A 25,039-nucleotide genomic window follows, 5' to 3' on the forward strand; every position below is an offset into this window, starting at 1 on the left:
TATCACCTATTTTTAACAACTTTCTCAGTGCACATGTTGCAGACACAGGATAATATTTTACTTAAACTTTCAATTAAAATGTTTTCAGACTGCTTTGAGAGGCATTTGATAATAATCACTGGACAGATAATGGAATTAGGAACAGGGGCGGACCTAAAGAAATGTTCTTAGGGTGGCATTAGGGCAGCAAGGAAGCTACTTTTTTCACACAAAAAAGTCAGAAATCTGTAGTGTTACGAACAAAATTATATATTATCACCAAAAATGTAAAACTAGTTTTTCATGTTTCACTGGGTTAATGCACTTATCTTCATGCTTTTTCCAGAGTGTACTAATCAAACATCTGCACTCAAAAAAATGAAAATGGGTGGTTGTTAGATTTACAAGATTGAAACTTTACATAAACGTCTCCTGTCTGATTGGATTCATTTAAAGTAGAGGGCGTCACTAACAATAAAGATTTGTGACCAGCAGGGAGGGGCTATGTGCACATGAAGCCTCAAGAAACTTAGACGAAAAAAACCTTACATAAAAACAAATACAGAAAATCGCTTTAGCAGAGACCTTGAATAATAATACAATTAGTAATAGTATAATGAGCAGTAATGCTACTACTAGTTTAGTCTCTGTAGTTTTTCCTCCAGGTCAATAGGTGGCGATGATCCGGCCGATAAAATTAAATCACATGATTTCCGGCGGAACGTTAAGAAAAAATAACAAAACAGGGTGGTATGGCAAAGAGGTTGTGATGAAGCCAAGGCATAAAGCTCAGTTACCGTTGATATTACTATGTGTAGCGTTCGGATTAGGAGGTGAAGGAGCGGACACCGAGGGGAAGCCAATGTTAGCCAGTATTGCATTGTTTTGTGCACCATGAATTTACGAGGGCTCTTTCAGGACTTCAACCCCAGGTAACGTAGCTGCGTCTCAGCTAGCACTGTAGCTAGTTAGCATGGATTAAGTGTTCGGTGAGATCGTATCTCTGCTGTTTGGAAAAGAAAAAGCAAAAATCAGACTCATTATGCATGTGGAAATCACGTTCTCTGGTTTCTGGTTAGCCTACAGGGATACCTCTCAATAAAGTAACTAATGCTAACTAAAACCTAACCAAGGCCTGGCTAGCAGGCTAGCTGTTACCACCGATGATTTGCTAGTTAAAGACAATTTAATGTTGTCTACAGTGGATTTTGGCTCTAGTTATGTCATGTTTCCTTTTGTTTCAACTGCCACTTTTCGGTAAAAAACAACAAATAAAGCGAAAATAAAAAATGATTAAAATAAAATTATTTGGCATTTGTGCACATATAGTAGGTAGGTATGTGTACACAAGAAATGCTGTGTTCTAAAATGTAACCAAAATTGTATTTGTTAAAGTTGTTCTTATGTTGCCCTGCTTTTCTTAAATTGGAGCAAGTTTGTCCACATGATTGCTGACAGCTAAGACTCAATACCCGACATACTGCACTCAACATATCTATCAAACTACCTGTCAAAAAACAAGAAAACGAAGTTTTAGAAATCTGTCAAAAACTATTCTAAGCTCTAAGGCAGGGGTGTCTGACTCCAGGCCCCTAGGGCCAGTGTTCTGCAGGCTCTAGATATCACCTTGGGTCAACACACCTGAATCAAATGATTGGTTCATTACCAGGGCCCTGCAGAACCTCAAGACACGTTGAGGAGGTAATTTAGCCATTTAAATCAGCTGTGTTGGATCAAGGACACATCTGAAACGGCAGGACCCTCGATGCCTGGAGTTCGACACCCCTGCTCTAAGCGTTAACCATTACACAAAGTTTTAAAAATGATTTTTGTAATTACCATTGGGTTATGGCAGCTGTGGCATAAACCTTATATTGGGTGGTGGTCTAATACAGTTGTTAAGCATCTAATAATAAGTTTTCAAGTGGGGAAAAATTAGCTTTCCATATTTGCCTTTAACTATAAAAACTGCAAAGCTGCATCTTTTTTCATCATCATGTCTTTCATTTTTCCTCTCTTCTGTTGCAGCAAGTTCCTAATCTATTCTTGCCTGCTGCTCTTCTCCGTGTTGCTGTCCTTGAGGCTGGATGGAGTTATCCAGTGGAGCTACTGGGCTGTGTTTACGCCAATATGGCTGTGGAAGCTGTTGGTCATCATCGGGGCGTCCGTGGGCACCGGAGTCTGGGCCCACAACCCTCAGTACAGGTTAGACTCCCTCACTTGTATATGAATTGGTAGTTAGAGTGTAGACTGTCTGTAAAAAGATAGACTTTCACCATTGCTTAGTGAAGTCCCCTTATGAAGCTTTTCCTCAGGCTCTGTTTTATTTTTGTAGTCATTTTTACAATTCATATTTTATTCAGTCTGACCTGAGTGTAGTGATTGAACCTGTAAAGTAAATAATGGAAGTGTTTACTGGGGTAACAGAGCGAGTGAAGCGGGGCAGTTTTCCCAAAGTCTCCTGTAGCATCAGAAATCTTTTTTTGCAAGCAGAGGAGTTGTTGCCTGCTGGACAGTGAAAAGGAATGCAGGGTCGCCTTCACTTTCTCAGAGAGAAGCTCTGTCCATCTATTCTTACTGTCTGTGGTTTAAAGTAACTAGCAGACCCTAAACTGTGCACAGCTCTTTGCATTGGTGTTAGGTAAACAACCATATACTGTTACATTTACCAGAGCAGTACTGATTGTTAGAGAGTGATGAATTTGTTAGACAAAATAAATATGTAAATATGATGATGCTCACCCAGACTTCATCTTCTTATTCTCATGTTGTTGTCGTCTCCTCTGCTGTTCTCTCGTTTTAGACATAAATCAGTGGCTTATTTTGATCATTTCACAGATATAAGCGGTCGCTGGTCTGTACTACAAATATTAAAATTTGGGCTGACAGTTAAAATTCATAGCTTAACGAACGTGGCATGTGAACACAGTCATAAGTTTGTCACATGGTGCTCAATGTAACTGCCAATATTAATGATTTGTATACCCTATAAGGATGTTGACATTTACATTACACTGGGGAATGTTAATGAATTAATCTAGGAGAAGATTTGGAACATGAATACACACATATGTTTTAGTATGGTGATAGCAGCAGCCCAGGTTCAGCTTGAATGCTGAGATCAGGGCACCTGAAATGTTTTAACCTTTATGATGACCTCTGTCAGGGCTGAGGGGGAGACGTGTGTGGAGTTCAAGGCCATGCTGATAGCGGTGGGGCTCCACGTCCTGCTGTTGATGTTCGAGGTGCTGGTGTGCGATCGGGTAGCGAGAGGAAACTACTTCTGGCTTCTCGTCTTCATGCCACTCTTCTTTGTGTCACCCGTTTCCGTAGCAGCGTGCGTCTGGGGGTTTAGACACGACCGCTCTCTTGAGGTAAGGCGTCTGATTTTTATGAGGATTTTTATGAGGAAACTCAGAAACTATGATCGTAAAATATCACAAAACTACACTTTTCCAGCTGTTTGTCAAGATTCAGTGTCAAAAGATATAACAGTGAGGGGTTTGTATTTTTGCTATCCTCAAATGTTTTATTCATTTTATTATTTATCTTTAGTCAGAGTCGTTTGAATTAAAGCCTGATCCATGTCTGTGGCTGTTCAGGCTACAGTTAGTGATTGTTTTAGTTCAAGTCTTCTGCATACTGTTCTTGTATTATCAGACTCAACATAGCAAAGTTGCACTTTTTTAAACATCGTGTATGAAAAAGCAAGAAATGGTCTCAAGGGTAGTGCTTTCTGTGAGTTGAAGGTGTTCATGACGTGTGGAGGTCTTGGGTTTGAATCCACTGGCCAGCTGCGAAGCGTTTGCATGTTCTCCCAATGCCGGTGTAACTCTTGGTCTCCAACAACTCTGGTTGTTTTTGTTGCATTTTCTGCATGGCTTTAAATCCCACTGAGAGTGTTCATATGTAGGATGCGTGTAACAGAATAGGCAGTTTAATAAAAGTACAGTTCTGAACTTCTGTCCTGATTGTTTCTCCCTGTCTTCCTCTCCTCAGCTGGAGGTGTTGTGTTCAGTAAATATTCTGCAGTTCATCTTCATCGCTCTGAAGCTGGACAAGATCATCAACTGGCCTTGGCTGGTGAGGCACACGAAACACGCCACTTATTGTGTTTCCATTGTGACCACAATCTGTGCTGGTCCTGAAGCCCTCTTTGAACTTGCTTTAATGAAACCCTGCCTGTGTTTGTGTGCTGCAGGTGGTGTGTGTCCCACTGTGGATCCTCATGTCCTTCCTGTGCCTTGTTGTCCTTTACTACATCATCTGGTCAGTCCTCTTTCTCCGCTCCATCGACATTATCGCCGAGCAGCGGCGAACTCACATCACCATGGCAATCAGCTGGATGACTATTGTCGTACCACTTCTCACATTTGAGGTGAGGCGTGAAGTCTGCATCATCTCCTGTTGTTTAAAATGGCTAGCTGTTTGGTCTCCAATGTAAAGGCCAAGACTCAGCAGTCCATCTGCATCTAGAGGATAAAGGTCACTCTTTTGAGGATGCCAATGTTCACATTTTGGACAGAGAGGACAGATGGTTTGAAAGAGGAGTGAAAGAAGCCATCTATGTCCACTGCGAGCGACCATCTTTGAACAGAGGCGGTGGTTTACGACACCAACTGTCTGCCATTTATAATCCAGTTTTGAGATCCCTTCCCAAACGCCTTAACGTCCACTCACATCCTGGGCCATCTGACCTCAGGAAATCACATGATAGAGTGGGCTAGGTTTCCCAGTGAGCTCACCTGAAACCCTGGCTGATTGTGACCCACACATCTAGGCTTATGTGATTAGGTAGAGGATCATTAGGGGGTCCTTTTGTCCCTCTCGGGGGGGAAACTCCCACAAGGCTTAAATCTGGGACTCTCCATCATTTGATCCCAGAACTGAAAAAGCTTCTCGGATGAGAGGTGAAACATCTTCAAGCAACTTAAAGAAGTCCAGATGCTTTTCTTTGTAAGCTCCTTAGACTGTTACAGTCTTTGGCTCATGCTCGTCTTCTTTCTTTTCTTCTTTCTTGTTTTTAATAAATACAAACTAAAATATATTGTAAAGCGAGCTGGAAAGAATGGCGGATAAAAAGCCTTGCAAACTAAGGCACAGTTGAACAGTCTAAAGTGGGCTGTGAACCACGCTCAGCGCAGGCACTTAGACCATAAAGACAGACGCTCCTGTGGTGTCTGGTTGGTAGAGTCAAATATCGCTGCACACATGCATGTTTTTTCCTCCCGGCAGCAGGATGTCTGATAACATTCACATGTCTTTACAGATCCTTCTGGTGCACAAGCTAGACGGTCACAACAGCCTGAGCTACGTGTGCGTGTTCGTCCCTCTGTGGCTCTCCCTGCTCACACTCATGGCCACCACCTTCGGCCAAAAGGGAGGAAACCACTGTGAGTATCTGCAGCTGGACTTGTGGTCCCTGCTGCTGCTGTTGTTGTTTCAGTAATCGCACAACTTTCCCTTAATATAGCTTCATTAAAACTTTTATCTTTTGATGTTTGTCATTTCTCGGACTCCAGCAAATAATGTTCTATGAAGCTGCTGGTTCTGTAAATCATTTGGTCTGCAAAATGTGAGGAAAAATAAATGAAAAGATTATATTTTGACTTTTTGATTGACCTGAGAGTAAATTAGAGGAGGGTAAATTTCCTTTTAATTATTTATCTGGTCATATTTTAATAATATTAAACTTTGTTTGAAAATCAAAAAGCTTTTCATTGTTTCTCTCTTCTGCTCCGTCCTTATTTCTGATCAGGGTGGTTCGGCATCCGGAAGGACTTCTGCCACTTTCTGCTGGAGCTCCTTCCCTTCCTGCGAGAGTACGGCAATGTGTCCTACGACCTTCAACGTAGCGAGGACCCCGAGGCGGCCGAGGATCTGCCCGTCCCTGAACCGCCCCCAAAGATTGCCCCCATGTTCCACAAGAAGACCGGCGTGGTGATCACGCAGAGCCCCGGGAAATACTTCGTCCCGCCACCCAAACTCTGCATCGACATGCCGGACTAATGGCGGGTCAAAGCATGAGCAGTCGTGGGTGCCGAACTAATAAAGCCAAAACCGCTTCAGAGACTGTTTCTTTTGTTTTGTTTTAAATCCACTCTCCACTGAAGGATTTTGGCCCCCCCTGTGCATCAGCATGCCCAGCACGGGCCATCCACCTGAACTAAAACGGCATGGATCCAAGATCCCCGCTGTCCTTCTGACTTGCTGCCTTTAAAGGGTGAAATCATGGAACCCACGAAGGGACAGCTTTGTTTTTCATCTCTCGCTGGAGCCACAACATCCAAGACTCTATTGGATCTAAACTTCAGGCTGACATGATGCTGACATCAGTGAGAACTGGATACGTGTAGACTTTAAATGTTCGCTCTGAACTGCTGTAGATCTTTGCTTTATGTTCAGAGGATGTCAAAAACAAAATCAACATTTTTGGGTTCGTGATGGGGACCATTGGAGAGACTCCATACAGGGATCAGTGTAACCCTGTCCTTTAAATTCTCTCTTCATTATTTAGGTGTTAAAAAAAAACAAGGGTGTGGGGCTCAGAGGAAAAGTTTCTTTCTATCTTTTTTGTTCAGGGCTGCCTTGGAGCAATACTTGTGTCTCAGTGCATTGAAGCAGCTGTTGGGCTACTTTCTAATTGCACATTTGGAGAAAAGATTCATGGGGCTTATATGTAGGGCTGTGCAAAACTACACGATCCCCAATACTCTGCCCCAAACATGCAAGTTGTTTAAACAAATTAGTTCGGCTAAGAGGGAACTTCTTCACAGCCACCCCAAACGGGAGGAAAGAGTGAAGTTCTGTTTTCCAAAGCGTTTGTGCACTCTGCAAGCATTGCTTTAAGACTACCCTTGAAGAAAAAAAAAAGCATCTTTTCTTTAAAAAGAAAAGGAAATAGCACTTTGTTACTATGTTCCAGGAGGAACCCAGTTTAACTTGTTGGATTTTTCTATTCCTGTTTGGTTTTTTGTTTTTGTAAATAACACAACTTGTCAAGTTAGGGACCATAGCGGTGACGAGAGTGGGTGGGGGTAAAAAAGTAAACGTCAATCATGCACTCCTGATTTTTGATTGGCTGTGCAATCTTTCTACCATCCTCAATCTTATGAATGCAATCTGTGTGACTGCAATTTTAAGGTGATGTAGCATCCTTAACATTAAACTGACAGCTTGGGTTTTTGATTGAAGAAGTAAAGAGTTGAGCAGAGTTTAGAAGCTAACACATATCTGCATTAAGTCTAACCGTGAAAATAAAAAATCTTGACCTGTTCAGGAGATAAAGACAGCGTGCCCTCCCCTCCTCTTCTTCTTTTTTTTTTTTTTTTTTTTTTTAAAAACTCTCCCTTCTATGCTGCCATTACCTTTTCTTCTCGTCATTGCTGGGGGATTGTCAGGTGTCACTAAACATACCGGGTTTTTGTTGTCTGTATATTTATTTCAGAATTAAACTGAGAAAGTTATCCAGCCCTGAATTATTCTTCACTGTGATCGTGCCACAAACGGTTCCCGTGCTGCGCTCTGGTCTAACGGTGCTTCAGTCGGCATGCAGCAGTCTGTCTCTGCCTCTTGGATCACTGATTGACTTCTTTCTGTAAAGTGGGTGAATGTCAGAGATCGATTCTATGGGTCTGACACTGAAATATGATATTCATTGTTTTCTGGGATTAAACTCCATTGTCACAAGACAGAGCGATGTCACATCATGTTTTGTTTTTGGTCCGGAGGTCCATGGAAAAAAAGAAGTATTCAGTGACCGATGTCTGCTGACGTACAACTGTTACATACAGTAGACTTTGTGCAGTACTGTGTACTTTACTTCCAAGGAGCCAGAGTTTCTTATAAAATTTAAAGCAGTCTTGAGGCTTTCTGTCTTTTAAAGTGTCTCTCTGGATATTTTCAGTCTAATAACCCAGTGTTGTGTCTACACATAACAGACAACCTAGCAAAGAACCAGTAGTATCTTTAGGATCTTCACCAGCAGCCTATCACAAAATACATTTGTCCTTATTTCTTTAGTCTACTCTATTAAAATATGGTAAAGAGGACACAGTTTACCAGGAATAAAAGTATTTTTGCACCAACATGTTGACTCCCAAGCTGATTCCCTTAGTTGACGTAGCATGTGTCAGCATTAGTGTGTCCTTAAAAAATTTGAGAAAATTTGGTAAGTGAAGGACAAAAGAAGCAACAGGCCTAAAAAAAACTATAGAGTAGATGAGCGGTATCCGTAGTTACGTCCTTAAGAAATTCAATCATTTAATTTCATTTAATAGCGCAAATTCAAAACAACAGATGCCCCAAGGTAAAGACGATAAGAAAAAAAGACCTCATCGCCCATATTAGACAGCTGTACAAAGATATGAGTTTTAATAGTTTAATTTCACCAGCAGTGAGTAAACTCATCGATAAAACCTGTGGCCGTGTAGCAATCTAATACTTAGCATGCTCAGAAATGCAGTTTTCAAATCAAGGTTAAACTTTGGCTCTTCATGTTTGATGTGTTAAAAGATCTTATCAGGTAATAGCAGCTCCTGAAGACCTCCTGGGGTACGCAGGCTCCACTCCCATTAGTGTGCACGAATGTCTGAGCAGTAACGCTGGACAAGCTGGAAAGGTGCAGGCTGGCTTACAGCTTTAAGACTACAGCGTCTGGGCACTGGATTTGGATTCTGACTAGAAAAAGTTAACAGTGTTATTTAAAATAAACTTTATTTGTGCACTAATGGGACGTGTGAACTTCTTCAAACAGGAATCTTTTATTAATATCAAAATATAGCAGTGTCTTGACATTTATATACACTTTTACATAATCATACTCAAAATGATGCTGTTCAAGTAAAGGAGGACCTAACAGTTAATGACGGTATAATTCACATTGTTGAGTATACTTTGGGACCACCTCCAGGGCCGCCTTCATGTCAGAGCTCCTTGTGTACAGTAGAGCTGATAAACTGTTCTGCTCAAAGCTGGACCCAGGTTCCTGAAAAACAAGCCAACAGAAGAAAGCATGAAGCATTCACACACACACCCAAGGTACTGTAGTGGTTTGTGGTGGTCAAACTATCAACACTGGAAGTTCATGACATTGATTAAACCTCTCTTGTAATTCTTCCATCGCTACCTTTCTCTCCACAGCCATGCTAATCCAGTTGCGTAATAATAATCTTTCCAGTGTGTCCACCATGAACAAGTCCGACTTATTGCCGGCATTCTGAACAAAGCTCTTATTACACTTGTAAAGGGATCAGAAAGTCAGATATTCTATACTTGCAAAGTACCGTGAGAGGTCAAATATCTTCTCCACGTCTGCAAAACAGATGCAGACTGGCTCTGAATTTAAGCCACATTATTTTTCTTGAAGCTGAGGTTGAACTATTCGATCCAGCACCCTGCCACAGACCTTCCCATCAAAGCTGATCTTCCTCAACACACCCTCCAGTCCCCTTTCTTCCAAAATGGAGAACGCCACTCCAGTCAAAGGGCACTTTGTATCACATCCACTATACCACACATGGGCAGGAAGCTTCTTTCCCTTCCTGACGTGTCTGTCAGAATCACTTCAAGACTGAGAAAAGGTTTTATTTCATTGCCTCTCCAAACTCCTGCCGCAGCCATATTTCTGCCTACGAGCCCCTTCCTCAGGCCTGGCATCTCTGGTCACACTCAAATACTACACGCACCACTGGAAGAAGCCAGAAAAAATGTGAAACTGTATTTACAAACCTTTTGAGCTTCCCGTATCGGATCGAGGAGAGGAGTTTCTCTTTCTCTGCTTCACTTGTGCACTGTTCATATGCTGTCAGAAGACTGAAAATGACAGAAAAGACAAAGATTTAATAAATAATCCTTCATATCTTACATTAGTATGGAGACACACTGTGTCTTATGACGTATTTAGTTATTTTGTTCTGTGGCCACTCTATTCACTCAGCCTACTGCCATACTGATATTTTTGAACATCAGGTGCAGATCTTTTAAATATTCATGAAATCAGACCCACATATCCTGAGGGTGCCTTCAGTTAGTGTATTTTTTTTGGAACAAGCTGCCTGCTGATCAGAGATCAATTAAATCTGTGCCGATTACAGATGTGCACAATACACTCCAAACAAAGAAGAAAAACAAGCCAAACACTAAACGATATCATATGAAAATGCATTAATGCAAAAGACGTATTATTAAAATGTGGCAACTACCTCAACAAAAATTTAAATTTGAAATAATAACAAAACAATAGATCATCCATCCACCCGTTCTGAGCCCTTCACAAATGACTGAACTCCTCACCCCATCTCTAAGGGAAAGCCCAGCCACCCTTTGGAGAAAGCTCATTTCTGCCGCTTGTCTCCATGATTTCGTTCTTTTAGGTTCAAAATAACTAATAACAAACAAATTAACAGAATTCTCTACAACAGCTCCACCTGGTGGCAGACGGCCGCACTGGTCATCATTTAAAATGTTAACGGATTAAAGCTGCTTGTTGATTTGATTGTACACTTCTTTATGATGCACAGGAGGAAATAGCCCTAATCTAACAGGCAGCGACAATAGATAAGGAACTGTAACTATTGGAGATCATAATCCCTCCTGGTCTTTATTTTTCGTCTCTCTCTTGGCTTAACTTAAGATAAAAGCAAATCAGGAACCCCGGTGAGCTGTGGAGTATGCAGTATACTACACTACCAGCTACCTGTGTGGCGTGCTGTAGTGTTCCAGTATAGCAGCTGCTTTGTCTCCAGACAATCCGCTGATCTGCATCAGCTGTCTGGCAAACACTTCTCTCACCGTCTGACACTACAGGGGAAGAAAGAGTGAAGCCAGGATTAGAGACGATCACCAAGACAACCAGTTTAATTCAGGCTTTTGAAGCAGACTCACACCTTGTTTTTGACTGCACCGTGGTTGAACTCTGCAAAAGACATAAGGGAGCAGGAGGGGAGCCCTCTCTCCTCTTCGTCACTGCCTCCATCGCCCTCCAGCTCTCTGGAGCGACAGATCAGCGTTCGGTTCTGAAAAAGGTTTAAACAGGAAAAAAGTTACAGTTAAGAAAGATGTAAGGCTGATTTTATGTTATGTTAACAGTAACATGATCCTCATGGCCCAACTAACAAGTGTTGTCATGCAGTAGAGACGTGCACACAGGTGGAAACTGGTGCTGCCTAATCTCAATGTGACAGCATATATTCAGATGTAAATCTTACCAGCATTAACACAGTGGGAAACGAGGATGAAACAGTTGCAAGGTTTCATGCACCTTTTGACTGTGGTTGACTGCACCACCCAGTGGCCAGAGGTGGTCCCCTTGGCATCCACAACTGCGGCGGTGGTGTCCAGGGCATTTTTGACAAATTGGGTTTCACGTTTCAGTTCATTACAGAGCTTTAGTCTGCCATGACTGACGGCCGGGGGGTCAGGATCCACCGCACCACTGCATATGACCCACAAGCTCACAGGATGTGCGAGCAGTTTCACAGGTCGCTTAAGGCTGTGCTCCATGCTTCTCTAACAGATGGCAACTGGGATGGACCACCTCCAGTGCAGTTTTGCTGGGGCTGCGCTCTGCAGTTAAGGAGGATCTTGGTGCCCCCACCCCAGTGCTTTGATTCATATGTGTTGTCCCTCCACCCCTTAAGTGGACTTGCTTCGTGCTCCTGATCTGGTACACCATTGCTTGCCTGACACCTTTGCCCAAAAGACTTTAGAAAGTTTGTTTTCGTCAGGCACGATGCCCATAGGACACCATGCGTCTGAGACTCATCGTGGGGAGACTATATGTGTTGAAGATGCCTTTCCTGACCGCCCACACCAGCCTCATTCTCAGGACAGAGCTCCCTCTACCAGTTCTCTGGTTCAGCCGTTTGCTTAAGCCCAGGGTCCTGGACTAATAGGAGACCCTACTGGGTGTTGGGAGGGGGGTGCACCACTAAGTGGCTCCACTCACACCCTGTGAGTTTTCACGCCTTGAGTGTTCAGCTGTGTGAAGCCCAGATTAAAATATTGGGCTCTCTCATGTCGCCCTGACATAACTCTTCAATGTAAAATGGGAACATGTATCTTTTTGTGTTTACCTGGTACAGTTTAGTCAGGAATCTTGTCATGATGGTGAGGTACGCCGCTGACTCCCTCACATCCTGCACTCTCTTCACAAAGAAACCGTCAACCACCTAACACGCACACACACACAATATGTAAATACCAAACACATAAAACATAAGCACAGCATAAACAACTTCAACTAACAGAGGATTGGTTATTTTTTAGTTAAAAGTCGAGGTTAGAAAATAACTATGTTGTGTGTTTTGTGTGTTTATTTGTTACGGTGCTGGTCATTAATGTAGCTCAGAGCCAGACAAGCAATGCTGTGATTACATTTAATCATGATATGAATGGTTAAAAAAAAAGAAAAAAAGAAACTCAAATATCAGCAAGTTTCACAGATACGGTTGTAATTATTCAAAATAAATGTATCATTTGTCAGCAAAGAAACAAAAATTGGACAAAATATAAATCTACTGTCATTGGTCGCCTCACTAGCTACACCTGCTCAACTGGTCTGACGTCTCTCAATTTCTGCTGCAACTTTCAGATGGAAAGGTAAAAATTTAAAGTAAACAACAAGAAAGCATGGATCTTTCTCGCCAAAGTTTCGGGCTGATGATGTAAGGGTGTGCGGATATTTTCTTGGCACAATTTCGGCTCCTTAGTATGGTAGAGATGCTACACAGCTGCCACAGCGTACCATCTTCTGATGGCTGCGTCCAGCAGGATACCACAACATTTGTTTCAGTTTGAATGTGACCCATGTGGCCCAAGTGTGCACTCTACCTGTGTGTTGACTATGGCCTGCTGCAGTGTAGTTTCAGGTAAGCTCAGGTGAGAAGCAGCTGATCCACACTCCTCCACTAAATAGATGGGCTTATGAAGACCGCACCTCTTCAGTCGGAACTGATGGAGGGAAGAAAACAGACGAATGAACAAAAGCAGGAGGGGCGCCTGCAGGCCGACGCGAGACGAGGAACAAGCACTGGGTTCTGATGATGTCACTAATTTATATTTTCCAGTTCATACTCATATAAATTGAACTCAGTTTGCTTGTAAAAAGCACAAATCATCACCTGTAATTTTGAAGGCGGCGTGCCACCTCACCGATTAATAACTGTATTGGATAAAACCGCGCTGCACACCGACCTTCTGTTCCCTGAAGCGTCCATCGATGATGCTGCCACACAGGTCGTCCATCCTCTTCCTCTCCACTATGTAGTCAAGGACCAGCTCCCTGCCTACAGGCGCTCGCAACTGACCTGAGACATAACAATCATCCCTGTAAGTTAAACAGGCATGGCGTGGGATCCCCCCCATCAAACATCAACACTCCCACTCTCTCCTGTATGTGTTACCTGCAACAGGTGCCACCTTTTCCCGAGCCACCCACAGGAAGTCCCCGACGTTTAGTTTCCTGATGTCAAAGTTGACTCCATTTCTCTGAAGCTCTTTCACCAGCTCCTGCTTACGATGGTGACTCCCACTACATAACAAATAAATACATACACAATTCAATTTTATTTATTGAGGTGCTTCACATGGTAAGATAAAGATCCTACAATAATACGGTGAAAACCCAACAATCAGACGATCCCCTATGAGAAACCACATGGCAACAGTGAGAAGAAGAACTCCCTTTAAACAGGAAGAAACCTCCAGGACTGAATGGAGCACAACATGGTTGTAAGAGCAGTTATCGCATGAGAACACAGTAACAACAGTTAGGTCAGTAAATGTGAATGTGATAAATACTGCTGATATTAATACACATATTTATACGTACACGGCTTTTAATATATTTAAATTCATCAGTAACATCAGTAGCGTGTTTCTTAAATGTTAGAAGACAGATCTCTTACCCAGTGGTCTCGATGAAGTCAACACAGAGCATAATTTCATACGTTCCGGGTAGGAGACATTCTGCGTTCGGCTTTCTGCTTGTCGTCATCGTCGTCTGTGAATTCTGTGGTTTCCCCGATGAACGCACGTCGTCCACGTCGCAGCTAACCTCAGTGACAGTGGGTTGTCTCTCTGCAGGGCTGTGAAAAGAAGAGGAATGCTTTATTCCAAGAGGGAAATAAAACAGGAAAAAAAAATAAGGAGATGAGGATTCAATCTTTTAGTTTCCACTCACTGTATTCTGTTCTCCTCCTTCTCTTCTTCATCTTCATCACTACCAGTGAGGTCTACGACGTGATCGTCTTCCTCGGTCGCCTCTAACTCACTCCTAACCGCCTCTCTGTCCCCGTCTGTGTTCGTCTGCTCTGCAGATGCCAGTCGCTCGGCCAAAGCCAGACCTCCTTCTGTCAGAGAATACCTGAAAGAAGCACAAAGTTAGGTTATACGCAGGCAAAGAAAAAATACTGCATGGTGGATTAGTTTAAATAAAGTAGAGCTGAAACAGCAACAACTGTCAGTCTGCCCCAGGGCAGCTGTGGCTACAACTGTAGCTTGCCTCCACCAGTGTGTGAATGTGTGTGCGAATGGGTGGATGACTGGGTGTGTAAAGCGCTTTGGGGTCCCTAGGTGGGACTAGTAAAAGCGCTATACAAATACAGGCCATTTACCATTTATAACTGTTAAGTTTTAGCAGCAAGTGCGACAACAAAAAGCAGCCAAGAAGCATCAACTTTGTCAAATACAGCAGAAGAGAGAGACTAGTATGTCAGTGTACAGAGAAATTATTTGATTTGTTAACAGTCTGATTACTAAGTTGATCCTAATTTCAGTCAAAATTACACCGATTATTTTTCTTCTTACCAAAGCAGATCATCTGCTTCCACCTCACCCTATCATCCTCCTCCAAAACCCTCTGCAGGTCCTCCTACACTACATCCATGAAGCACCTCTGTGGCCACCTTTCCTCCTGCCTGCCAGCTCCACATTCAGCATCTACTATCCCTGCTCTGCACATGACCAAACAACTCAGCCTCACCTCTTTGTCTTCAAGCCTGAGACTTCAACCTGAGCTGTCCCTCTGATGCATTCATTCTAATCCTGTCCAAATAAGTCAAAAGCTTAATTTCTAAAAAACACGTTTTACTACCCAAATTAGCTGCACTTAAAACACTCAATACGAAAATAAGCCGACTTCTACAAGACTAAAAGAAAAGACGTGAGGTTACAGTAAAAGCACTGACACGCTTCAAGCAGCCGTACCTTGCAGGATTGTGAGTCTTTATCACCAGGTTCTTCTGGATCAGAGTGCTGACTGAGCTCCAGGCGGTGTACTTACTGCCTAAATCAGGCTGCAGACAGAGAAAATGAAGGATGGACACAGGATGAAGAAGGCGTGCATGCAGACGGATGAAGAACACATGAGATCAAAGTGAAAGCACTCACCACAGTGAATGATTTGTCACAGAGATGCTGAGCTTCTGCCTGCAGCTCCATCTTAAACATGTAACCTTTACTACCAGGGACCTAGACAGAAAGCACACGGCGGTAATGAAACACCAGTTTAACACTGACTGATGCTGCAGTAGTTGGAAGAAAGAGGAAAAATCTACCTGAGTTTCTTTGTAAAGAGTCAGCAGCACAGCATAACCCCCGGATCTCTTCTGGGGGACATACTCCCTCTTCTTCTTCCTTCCTCCATCTCCTCCTCCATCCTTTCCTTGATCACCTGCAGCATTTTTCTATGAGGAAAAAATTATTACAAACTGTAATGACAATGGAAACATCCCCTCATACTGCAAATATCTGGCTTTTTTTGTTGTCGTTTCTGATGCTTCTACTTTTACTGTAATCACAAAAAGCATTTATTGGTGTGAAGGAAAATATTTATTTCCATGAATCTCTTCTTTGTTTCCAACTTTACCTTTTTGGATGGAGCCAGGATGATGTTATTGTCTGATCGGCCAGGAGGGGGCGCTCCTTTGGGGAGAGCGTGTATAGAAGCGTCAGCACCTGGAGCAGAGGAACAGGTGAAGACACAGAGCTGGGTAAACTGGTTGGTTTGTGATACGTGATTTTCACAGAATAAATATAATTTAGAGGTCACTCGACAAGGCTCAATGGTCTGACCGAAGAACACGTTACCAGTTCCATTGATTATTTTTGTATTTATTTTTTTGTTAACAACTCCCTAGTTTTACTAATCTCTTTACAGAGTCCCACCATGATGCCTTCTTTGATTAGTGAGATGCTGTATAGTGAGAAATAAAAGAAGATTACTTCAGTTTGCCATGTATTCTTTCAGCTCAATATATGTTGATGTTTGTTTGTTTTACAGGGTAAAATATACCTGACATTAATGATAATGTTACAAAACTGATTTCAGTGATCTGGGGTTAAGCTTCAATTAAAAGCTCACTTCCTCTACTTTAAACAGACTAAATCTTTGTTGCTTTAATGTTTTACGATTTGATGCAAAACTACAGACATTGAACACAACATAAGTTTTATTGAGAGGTCAACAATTACATGAATACAAACCTCCAGATTTGCAAAGCAAACTTTGCAATGGTGCATTTTTTGTATGATTTTCTACAGTTTTGCTCTTAATTCTACTTTTTAATCACAAGCTCATTTTGTTTGATTGCCTGATCATTGAGGACATACGAAAGCCAGAATGATCAGGCTCCATTATATCTGAAAAGAGCACTTCTCTCTCACTGCCGGCTTACTTGTGGTTCCTAGGATAGGATTTAAAAGTAGACTGGGAGGCAGAGCCTTCAGCTTTCAGACCCCTCTTCTAATTAGACAGACACCCTATCTAATTATTAGTTTAGGCTTAAAACCTTCCTGTTTGATAAAGCATATAGTTAGGCTAGATCAGGTGACCCTGACTCGTCCTTTAATAGTGCTTCTAAAAACTTCTAAAGAAAGGCTACTCTGGGACTTCCCATGATGCACTGAGCCTTTCCTCTCCACTCCTCTCTTTTCACTTCTGATGTTTTTAAATGCCACAACTGCATTTCTGAAACTTTCGTCTCGTCTCCCTCATAGTTAGTCCTTGGTCTCTTTGTGTTGCTAATGTCAGATGGCTGCCCTTTCCTGACCCTGGTTCTGTCGGAAGTTTCTTCCTGTTAAAAGGGAGCTCTTCTTGACCACAGTTGCCAAGTGCTTGCTCATAAGGTATTGCCTGATTGTTCCTCTCTATCACTTTTAAAGTGCCTTTAAGCGGCGGCTGTTGTGAATTGATGCTGTATAAAGAACATTGAATTGAAACAGTGAAGAAAAGTAACACACAAGTACACATACAGTGAAATCTAGTCTACTTCTGTGTTGTACACATATTAGCGTGTGTTTTGGATCATCTTATCCACCCGTGCGTTTGCTTCTTACCGTTCTCTCTATAATACCGTTGCAGCTTTTCATCCAGTATCTTACAGATGCCGTCTCCGAAGTTTTGGAGGATCTTTGCCTCTTTGGCGTTCTTGAGCGGCAGTGGATATTTATTCAGTGAGTTGATGGCCTTGAAAAAGACAGCAGCACACTAAAATAAATAGAAATTAGCCATTTCTGCTTTCCTGGTGATTTATATCCCTTTTAATTCCACATTGTCCTTCAAAAACGGAAAGCTTGTAGACACATGTTAGGATTTTATTTGTTATATTTGTCCACAGTGGTGGTTTGTGCACCTCACAGCAAGAAGGTTTATGGTTTGAACCTGCCAGCCAGCTGGAGCCTCTTTATATGGCGTCTGTGCCTGCATGCTTCCCTCTGGGTACTCCAGCATCCTCCCACAGTCCATGCATGCATTTCAGATTAAGTGGTGTTTCTAAATTGACCTTGGCTGTGCCTGTGTCTGTGTGTTAGCCCTGTGGTGGACTGTCGGCCCAGGATGTACCCAGTGTTAAGGCGAGAGTGCTAACCCCTGCTAACCGCTACATCCTCTGTACCTTCTGGTAGGTGTACTGGATCTTCAGTCCTTTCTCCTTCGCCTCGTCCCGGAGCTCGGTGAGCCACTTGAGGAACAGCGGGTTCGGGCACGATGGCAGGGCGCGTTTCCGACCCAACCGGACCGGCTCGGTGGCGGGCATCCCTCGGGATCTGTCGGGAAAAGCAGGAATCGATTTAGCCTGTGTAAGATAAAGTCAACCCCAAATAACGTTTTTCAAACAAGCTACGGGAGCTCTGCGGGTTCAAAGACGTGTGTACAGACAGTTAGATCAGACAGAAATGTAAAGAGAAGTTGTGTGGATGTCCTATAATGCTGATTACCTTTCACTTGTTGACTAGGAACGGCTACTGGCGCCTTGTATTCAAAGACACAGCCCACTTCCTTGTTGACATGTGTCACGTGACACAAAAGGGACGGAAGACTCAAAGGTTCCTAATGTGACGAGTGGCCTCTAGCGGCAAAGGAGGCAATAATAGTATAATGGTAATATAATAAACCTGTAATCTGAAAAAACCTATTTTAAAATCCAACCTTATATTTAATAACTAAAGGCAACACAGAGACATTTTTTACCTTTATAAAAATATGATACTAATTTAAAAAGAAAAAAGGATTGCTGGTCTCCAGCTGTCTGTTTGTGGACTCCTTTGTCTCAGAATTATCCAGATGTATTCAGTGGTTGCACGTTTCCACGGAGCCTTCCAGCATACATCACACGCCAAATTTGATGTTATCTTACTGAAATATGTAAAACTCTCCTTTGAAAAAGATGTGTATTGGTGTCCGGGGCTGGGCGCTCGGGTATGTACCGGCTCACTCCCGGTGGCTACTTGGCGGGGCCTGGCGCCTGCTGCTCGGTCAGGCCTCTTCCGGGGCGCGGGGGGCCCTCGGGCCTCCGGCCTCTGTGCCTGCGGCTCGGTTCACTCTGGCACAGCTGGCTGCCGGCAGAGCCGGCGGGCACGCCGGTGCAGCCCCCTCTAGCTCCTGCCCGGTGGCTACTGGGTGACCCCTCGTCTGGGGATCCTCAGCCCTTCCCATGAAGGTGGCACGGATGCCCCTCCGGTGGTCCTCCTTGGGCTCTTGCACTCTGGGGCCTCTGGATGTCTGGGGCCTGGATCTCCTCCATGCCTGCTTCATGCCCTGGGGGACAGGGCTATGGCTCTCTACATCCTCTAGCAGACCATTACATGGGGAAACCATTTGAATACAAGCGCGCCGATCCACACAGGTGTGCACATGGGTGTTCACTGTTCGTAGACTTAAATCACACCTTTCTTGGCTGCTACTTCAAAGCACATTGTGCGCTGTCTGTCCTGCGTGCTGCACAACAACATTCAATATTTAGTATTTACTGCTGTTTACACTTAGCTAGATTAATGCGATGGTGTTGTGTATAGTATGTTGCTTTGTTTTGTTTTTTTTGCTTGTTTTCTATTCTTTTTCTCTCAACAGGTGATCCCGGAGATATTTTTTCTTCCCCCCTTTCTCACTGTCCCTCTCCCCTTCTGTTTTTCTTTTCCTTCCTCTTTCTTTCTCCCTTTCCTATCCCTCACTCATGTCTGTCCCGTCTGTAACAACTGAAAATAAAATAAATAATAAAAACAAAGGTCGATCAAATGGACCAATACGGCAATGCCATGATGATCCATTTGGCAAAATAAATCCATTGGGTATCCTTGTTGGTCTTCAGACAACAATTCTGACGGCTAAAGAACCAAATGGGACAGGCGAAAAAAAAAAAAAAAAGAAAAAGATGTGTAGACGTTAGCACATATGCTCAAAAATGTGCAGCACTTCAGACGGATGCACTTATGTACTGTCGTACCATCAGAGATGCTTTTGAATTGTTCACTGATAACAGGTCACATGATCCGTCTCTTCTTTAGCCGGGATGATGTCATGATTCCCAGAAAAGATTTTCAGATTTTGATTAATTAGACCACAGCAGTTTTCAGAGAATGCTGCAGTGTTTCAGCATCTTGGTTTTTGTTGTCCTTTGTTTTTCTTTTCATTACTGGAGGCCAGATGTCCGGCAAAGAGAGATGTCGCATAGGCAAAAGAAAAAGCTTATAGTGTCCTGTACAGACTGGCTAGGCCACTAAATTGTGCTGAAAAGGGTGTGCAGGATGTTAGGGTGATTAAGGATGGAGGTGGAAAGGTGCTAACGAGTGAAGGGAGTGTGCTAAGAAGGTGCAAGGAGTGCTTTAAGGAGCTGATTAATGTAGAAAATGAGAGAGAGAGAGAGAGAGACTGCTGAGGACAGTTAGTGAATCAGCACATGGTGTTGAAGTGGGTGCAGCTACGAAGAGGTAGATGTATGAAGATTTCTATGAGACTTTTTAACCAGAGTGTTCAACAATTCTGGAGAATGAGAGAATACCTACAGAGTGGATGAGAAGTGTAATGGTACCTATTTTTACAGCACAGGGTGATGTGCCGAGCTGTAGTAACTACAGAAGGATAAAGTTGATAAGTCATACCATGAAACTGGGGGAAAGAGTTGTTAAGCAAGGCTAAGAAGAGGGTGACGATCAGTGAGCAACAGCATGGCTTCATGCTGAGAAAGAGCACCACCGATGTGATAGCTTTGAAAGTGTTGATGGATACGTATAGAAAAGGTTGGAAGGAGCTTCACTGTGTCTTTGTGGATTTACAGAAAACATATGATGGGGTATCAAGAGACGAACTGTGGCACTGCATGAGGAAATCAGGAGTGGCAGAGAAGTATGTGAGGGTGGTACAGGACATGCATGAGGACAGCAAGACAGATAGGTTCAAGGTGGGGGTGGGATTACTACTTGCTTGCAGTGGGGATGGAGTGGCTGACAGGTGAGGTAGGAGTGTCATCTGATGATGTTTGCAGAGTACATTGTGACATGCAGTGAGAGTCAGGAGCAGGTGGAAGAGAGGCTGGAGAGGTGGAGGTATAAACCGGATAGAAGGGGAATGAAAGTCAGTAGAAGCAAGACTTAATACATTCGTTTGAATGAGAGGGAGACAGGTGTAACAGTGAAGCTGGTGGAAAGGTTAAGACGCAAGCAGCAGGTTAAAGTTTGGTGTTACAGAGGAGGATGTCGTGGATTGGGCGAAATGGAGGCAGATCATCGACTGTAGTGGCCTTTAAAGCCAAAAGAATATTTAAAAGGGACATTTAACTTAGATCAGTGGATTCAGCACTGAACTGTTTTCACTGACAATAGCTTTTAGATGTCTTTCTGAGGCTTTGTTGTGATTTCTGCTGCTGAATAATGTCTGTTTGTAATTGTTTTTAATGTAGTTCCACCTGTTGGCTCAAAGGACATAACCATTTATGACTGGTTTTCAGCCTTGCACAGATTTCAACTTTGCTAAACTAAACTAACCTCTAAGCCCACACTCATGTTTGAAGAGTGCCTGGCGACATTGAGAGGCTCTTTTTACATCTCGTCCTCTTACACAAATAACTTCTAACACCAATACAAACAGAAGTGGTAGAAACAAATTTCCTAAAACCACAATGTCAACCATGTGGAGTTTCTACAAGTCAGTAGCATTAATCTTCAGGTCAACACAAATATCTTTACACTTTAATGTACCTAAACAATTCAACAGTCTTAGAAAGCACATAAAAAGATAGATACAGGAAAATGTCAATAGTGCTGATATGTGGAACATTATTCATTAACAATGTGTGAAAAGGGAAGGTGTGAACAACTGTATGACTCTCAAACTTCTGTTTCAGTTAACTTCTAAGACCGTTATCTTGTTGTCACCTGAGTCTTTTTTACACGTATCCTGAGGCTGAAAGCAGTCTCCTGGAATCCTCCAACAAGACCGGACAGAGATCAGGAATCCGACCTCACCCTAACAACCACAGCCTCTACCTCTCTCTAGCGCACACACAGCCAAACACTTGGGAAAGGTAGCATAATTAACGACTAGCAGCAACAAAACAAGGTGGTGTTGTGAAATGAAATGCTGTTGCTGAAGCATTTACGGTATATTGGAAAGGATTGGTCTGGGTGGACTGAAAGGCAGAATAATAAAGCTATTTGAGGATTTATACAGGAAGCTCAAGAAAATCCACCAATGAGACTTAATATTGGCTTTACTGCTTCATATTTGAGCGGATATAATGATAGTGAACACACAGCCCTATGCAGAAATATGGACTTAAAGATTTAACAGTCAATTGTACCAAGAACTCAGCAGCAGTAATAGCAACTAAAGCTGTGATCAGAAATGTACATCCAATCATCATGGGCCCAAACTTTGTGGTGATTTTGGTCTTTTAATGATTTCTTTGAACTGTTCTTTTTCCAGGGTGGAATGATTTTACAGCATAACGCATATTAAATGACTTTGAAAAACAAGAATTGGGTGCACAAGTTGCAATCTGCTTTGAATTTTCTCTAATCGACACAGGTATAAAGGCAGGATCAAAACACACCCACTTATATCTGGTTAAATGTCCCTTAGCAAGTTATGCGTCAACCAGAAGCTTTTGATAGCCATCATCAACCCACATAGCAAAATTGGTATGGTCCGGATCTGGCCCACACGATGTGCTTCCACATGGCCCACATACCGCAAAGAGTGACGGCCCTTTGGTGGCCCAGATCTGGTTTGCCAGATCTGGGCCACACATAGGCCAGCACAAGGCCAGTTGCAGGCACACTGGTAGTCCTGTGCTGGCCCATGTGTGGATTACCTCTGGCAAACCTGATCTGGGCCACCAAAGGGCCGTCATTCTTTGCGGTATGTGGGCCCCAGATGTCAGCCTAATGTGTACCTTAATCAAGCCATGTAATAACAACATGTGCCAGAACATAATAGTGCAAAAGCAACATAACAAAACTGTTCAGACAGTGAATGGACTGATTCTTCTATAGCGCTTTTCGACTCTCCCAGATTACTCAAAGTGCTCTATATAACATGCCACCTTCACCCAATCACACCACGCCTTCTCTAAGCTGAGTGCTTCCTAACTATATTCATACATATTCACACTCTTGACATGCAGACTGGAAGAGCCAGGAATCAAACCACTAACCTTTCAATCAATAGGTGACCTGCTCTGCCTCCTGAGCTACAGCCACCCACTGGCATTTGAAACGTTGGCTATCATAGCAGTATAGTATTGCAACATGGCATTTGGGTCTTCTAACTAAAATGGAAAAATAGGAACATAAATAGTGCCATCATTGCCAGAACTGGTCCACATCTGGTTGACATACACCCTGCCACGACACCAGTCAGTCAGAAGTGCCAGCTTGATGCCAGATCCAGGCCAGACCTGTTTTCTATGGGCTTGGGCCACACACACCAAACCACAATTGGGCTAGGTGTGGCTGCCATCACATAGACAGTGCCATCTGCCAGGCCTGGCCCTTATCTGGATGACATACGTCTTATCATGCCAGAAGTCAGTCAGCAGTGCCGGCTTGATACCAGATCCGGGCCAGACCTGCTTGCTATGTGGGAAGCTTCTGTCATAATACTAGCTTGATATTTGATCACTTTTCTTGGCAGAATTGGTAAGTTTCCTGGGACAGACCCAGCTTTTGAAGTGAAGTCCACATATTTTCAGTAGGGTTGAGGTCGGGCTTAATATTAGCTTAAATGTATCCATTCCAAAACCAGTTTTAATCTGTGTTTGGGATCATTGTCCTGTTGGAATACCCAACTGTGTCCACGGTTCACCCATGTATGTACTAGTACAACTAGCAGCAAAACAGACCCAGATCATGATGCTACCACCATGCTTCACAGCTGGTACAGTGTTCTTGGGTTTATAGCCTCACTTTTATACCTATAAACATACCTGTTATTCAGCAAGGGCAAAGAGCTCCATATTTGTCTCGTCTGAACATAAAACTTTCTTCTTCTTCCAGATCTCAGCAAAGTGAACTGATGATTTCTAAATCTGCATTTGTTCAGAAACGACTCCAAGAGATTTTCTCAATGTGTGTAAATCGATAATTCTTCTTCTTAGATCCTCATTTGGTTCTTTAGACGTTCCCATTGTTATGAGCATTAGTCAGTCAGCTGACAAAGCTGACAAAGAGAAACTACCAGTAGTAGTCAAACATGATTATTGGAGAGGAGTTAACACACCTTGGCCTTGTCAAACTTAAAGACAATGTAGAACATCCGGCACTATATCTATTAAATATTTAAATGATTGTATTTATACTCTGGACCTTGTGTGGATTGGAGAAAATCCAAAATGCGTTCAAGCTTCTCCCCACGATTCATGTTCCTTTAGAGTAATTAGATTACATGTACAATCCTTCCGCCTTGGAAAAAGAGCAGTTCAAAGGAATCATTAAAACTGCTAAATTACCATGATGTTCAACCCTGACGGATGTAAACCATGAAGAACAGTTTTATTTTATTTAGACCGAGCAGGATTTTTAAATGGGCACTAATGTGCTCATTTCCAGCTCCATATTTTCATTTGAGAAAAGTAGCTATGAATGATTTAAGTGTCCCCTCATGTCTTCATACAGTTTTACATATGCTGATAAGGATTTATGTAGGCTATAGTGGTAACATATTTTTGTGAGGTATGCTCCTGTTTTTAACAACATGATTAAATTTCTTATTTTGTCCTCGTGTTTTGTATGTAAAGCAACACACTTTTTTGCCCCTGGCAGGTTTCCCCTCAGGGCCAATAAAGTTTGCTTTACTTTCTTACTTTCTTTACTTTTACTTCATCACGGCTGCTTTTCAATATATTTTACATATATTTCCTGTACTAAACATTTCCAAGGGCACTGCTTTCAAACTCACAGACACCTCAAGGACCTCATTACTTTGTAACTATACTTTTGTCTCAGGAGTCCCTTCCTTTGGCAGTACCAGCAGGCAGCTACTTATAAGTCACTTAGTTAACCTCAAATCCTTGTTTAGCTTGCATCTGCAGTGTGGCTTACTGTAAAGGACAAACTGTGACCAAACAAATCCTCGTAATATATTAGTCCCTTTAATGGATAAATGTTTGTTTGTTTGTTTGTTTTTTTAAAAAAGCACATTTTCATAGTTTCTTGCTGTACATATAAACCCACTGGTAATATTCACATGAAAACAAATATGTAAAAATATTCTATCTATGATAGCGATTCTCATGCAGATCAAAATGCCACATGTAAATGCACAGATGAGCCAAAACATTAGGACCGG

At 42.6% G+C, this 25,039-nt stretch overlaps 3 protein-coding genes across 4 annotated transcripts in view; 1 reads left to right on the forward strand and 2 right to left on the reverse strand.

Annotated features, from left to right (window-relative positions):
- The first annotated feature begins 623 nt into the window (after positions 1-623).
- Positions 624-6,513, forward strand: tmem185a (transmembrane protein 185A). The gene is made up of 7 exons (XM_085154050.1): positions 624-911; positions 2,008-2,184; positions 3,146-3,353; positions 3,979-4,062; positions 4,181-4,357; positions 5,249-5,372; positions 5,738-6,513. The coding sequence occupies exons 1-7, from the start codon at positions 874-876 to the stop codon at positions 5,986-5,988; spliced, it is 1,059 nt and encodes a 352-aa protein (XP_085010176.1). The 5' UTR covers positions 624-873; the 3' UTR covers positions 5,989-6,513.
- Positions 6,514-8,722: 2,209 nt separating this feature from the next.
- mus81 (MUS81 structure-specific endonuclease subunit) lies at positions 8,723-18,302 on the reverse strand. Of its 2 annotated transcripts, XM_085154048.1 has the most exons (17): positions 18,196-18,302; positions 17,874-18,024; positions 17,317-17,446; positions 15,848-15,936; positions 15,537-15,665; positions 15,370-15,450; positions 15,187-15,275; positions 14,162-14,344; positions 13,887-14,066; positions 13,383-13,510; positions 13,174-13,286; positions 12,811-12,930; positions 12,054-12,149; positions 10,866-10,994; positions 10,676-10,779; positions 9,709-9,792; positions 8,723-8,965 (listed from the first exon to the last, which is right to left on the reverse strand). In XM_085154048.1, exons 2-17 carry the CDS (start codon positions 18,012-18,014, stop codon positions 8,899-8,901), a joined length of 1,863 nt encoding a protein of 620 aa, XP_085010174.1. In that variant the 5' UTR covers positions 18,015-18,024; positions 18,196-18,302; the 3' UTR covers positions 8,723-8,898. The 2 variants fall into 2 exon arrangements, with proteins under 2 accessions (XP_085010174.1, XP_085010175.1); XM_085154049.1 differs by lacking the exon at positions 18,196-18,302 and having other exon boundaries at positions 17,874-18,168.
- Positions 18,303-24,826: 6,524 nt separating this feature from the next.
- Positions 24,827-25,039, reverse strand: part of ovol1a (ovo-like zinc finger 1a) — an 11,466-nt gene continuing 11,253 nt past the window's right edge. Inside the window, exon 5 of the mRNA XM_085154806.1 lies at positions 24,827-25,039. This exon is cut by the window's right edge and continues 1,036 nt beyond it. The gene's annotated coding sequence lies outside the window, so the exon portion shown is untranslated.

This window comes from Neolamprologus multifasciatus, chromosome 3 (genome assembly GCF_963576455.1).
Source record: "Neolamprologus multifasciatus chromosome 3, fNeoMul1.2, whole genome shotgun sequence".
Lineage (NCBI taxonomy): Eukaryota > Metazoa > Chordata > Actinopteri > Cichliformes > Cichlidae > Neolamprologus > Neolamprologus multifasciatus.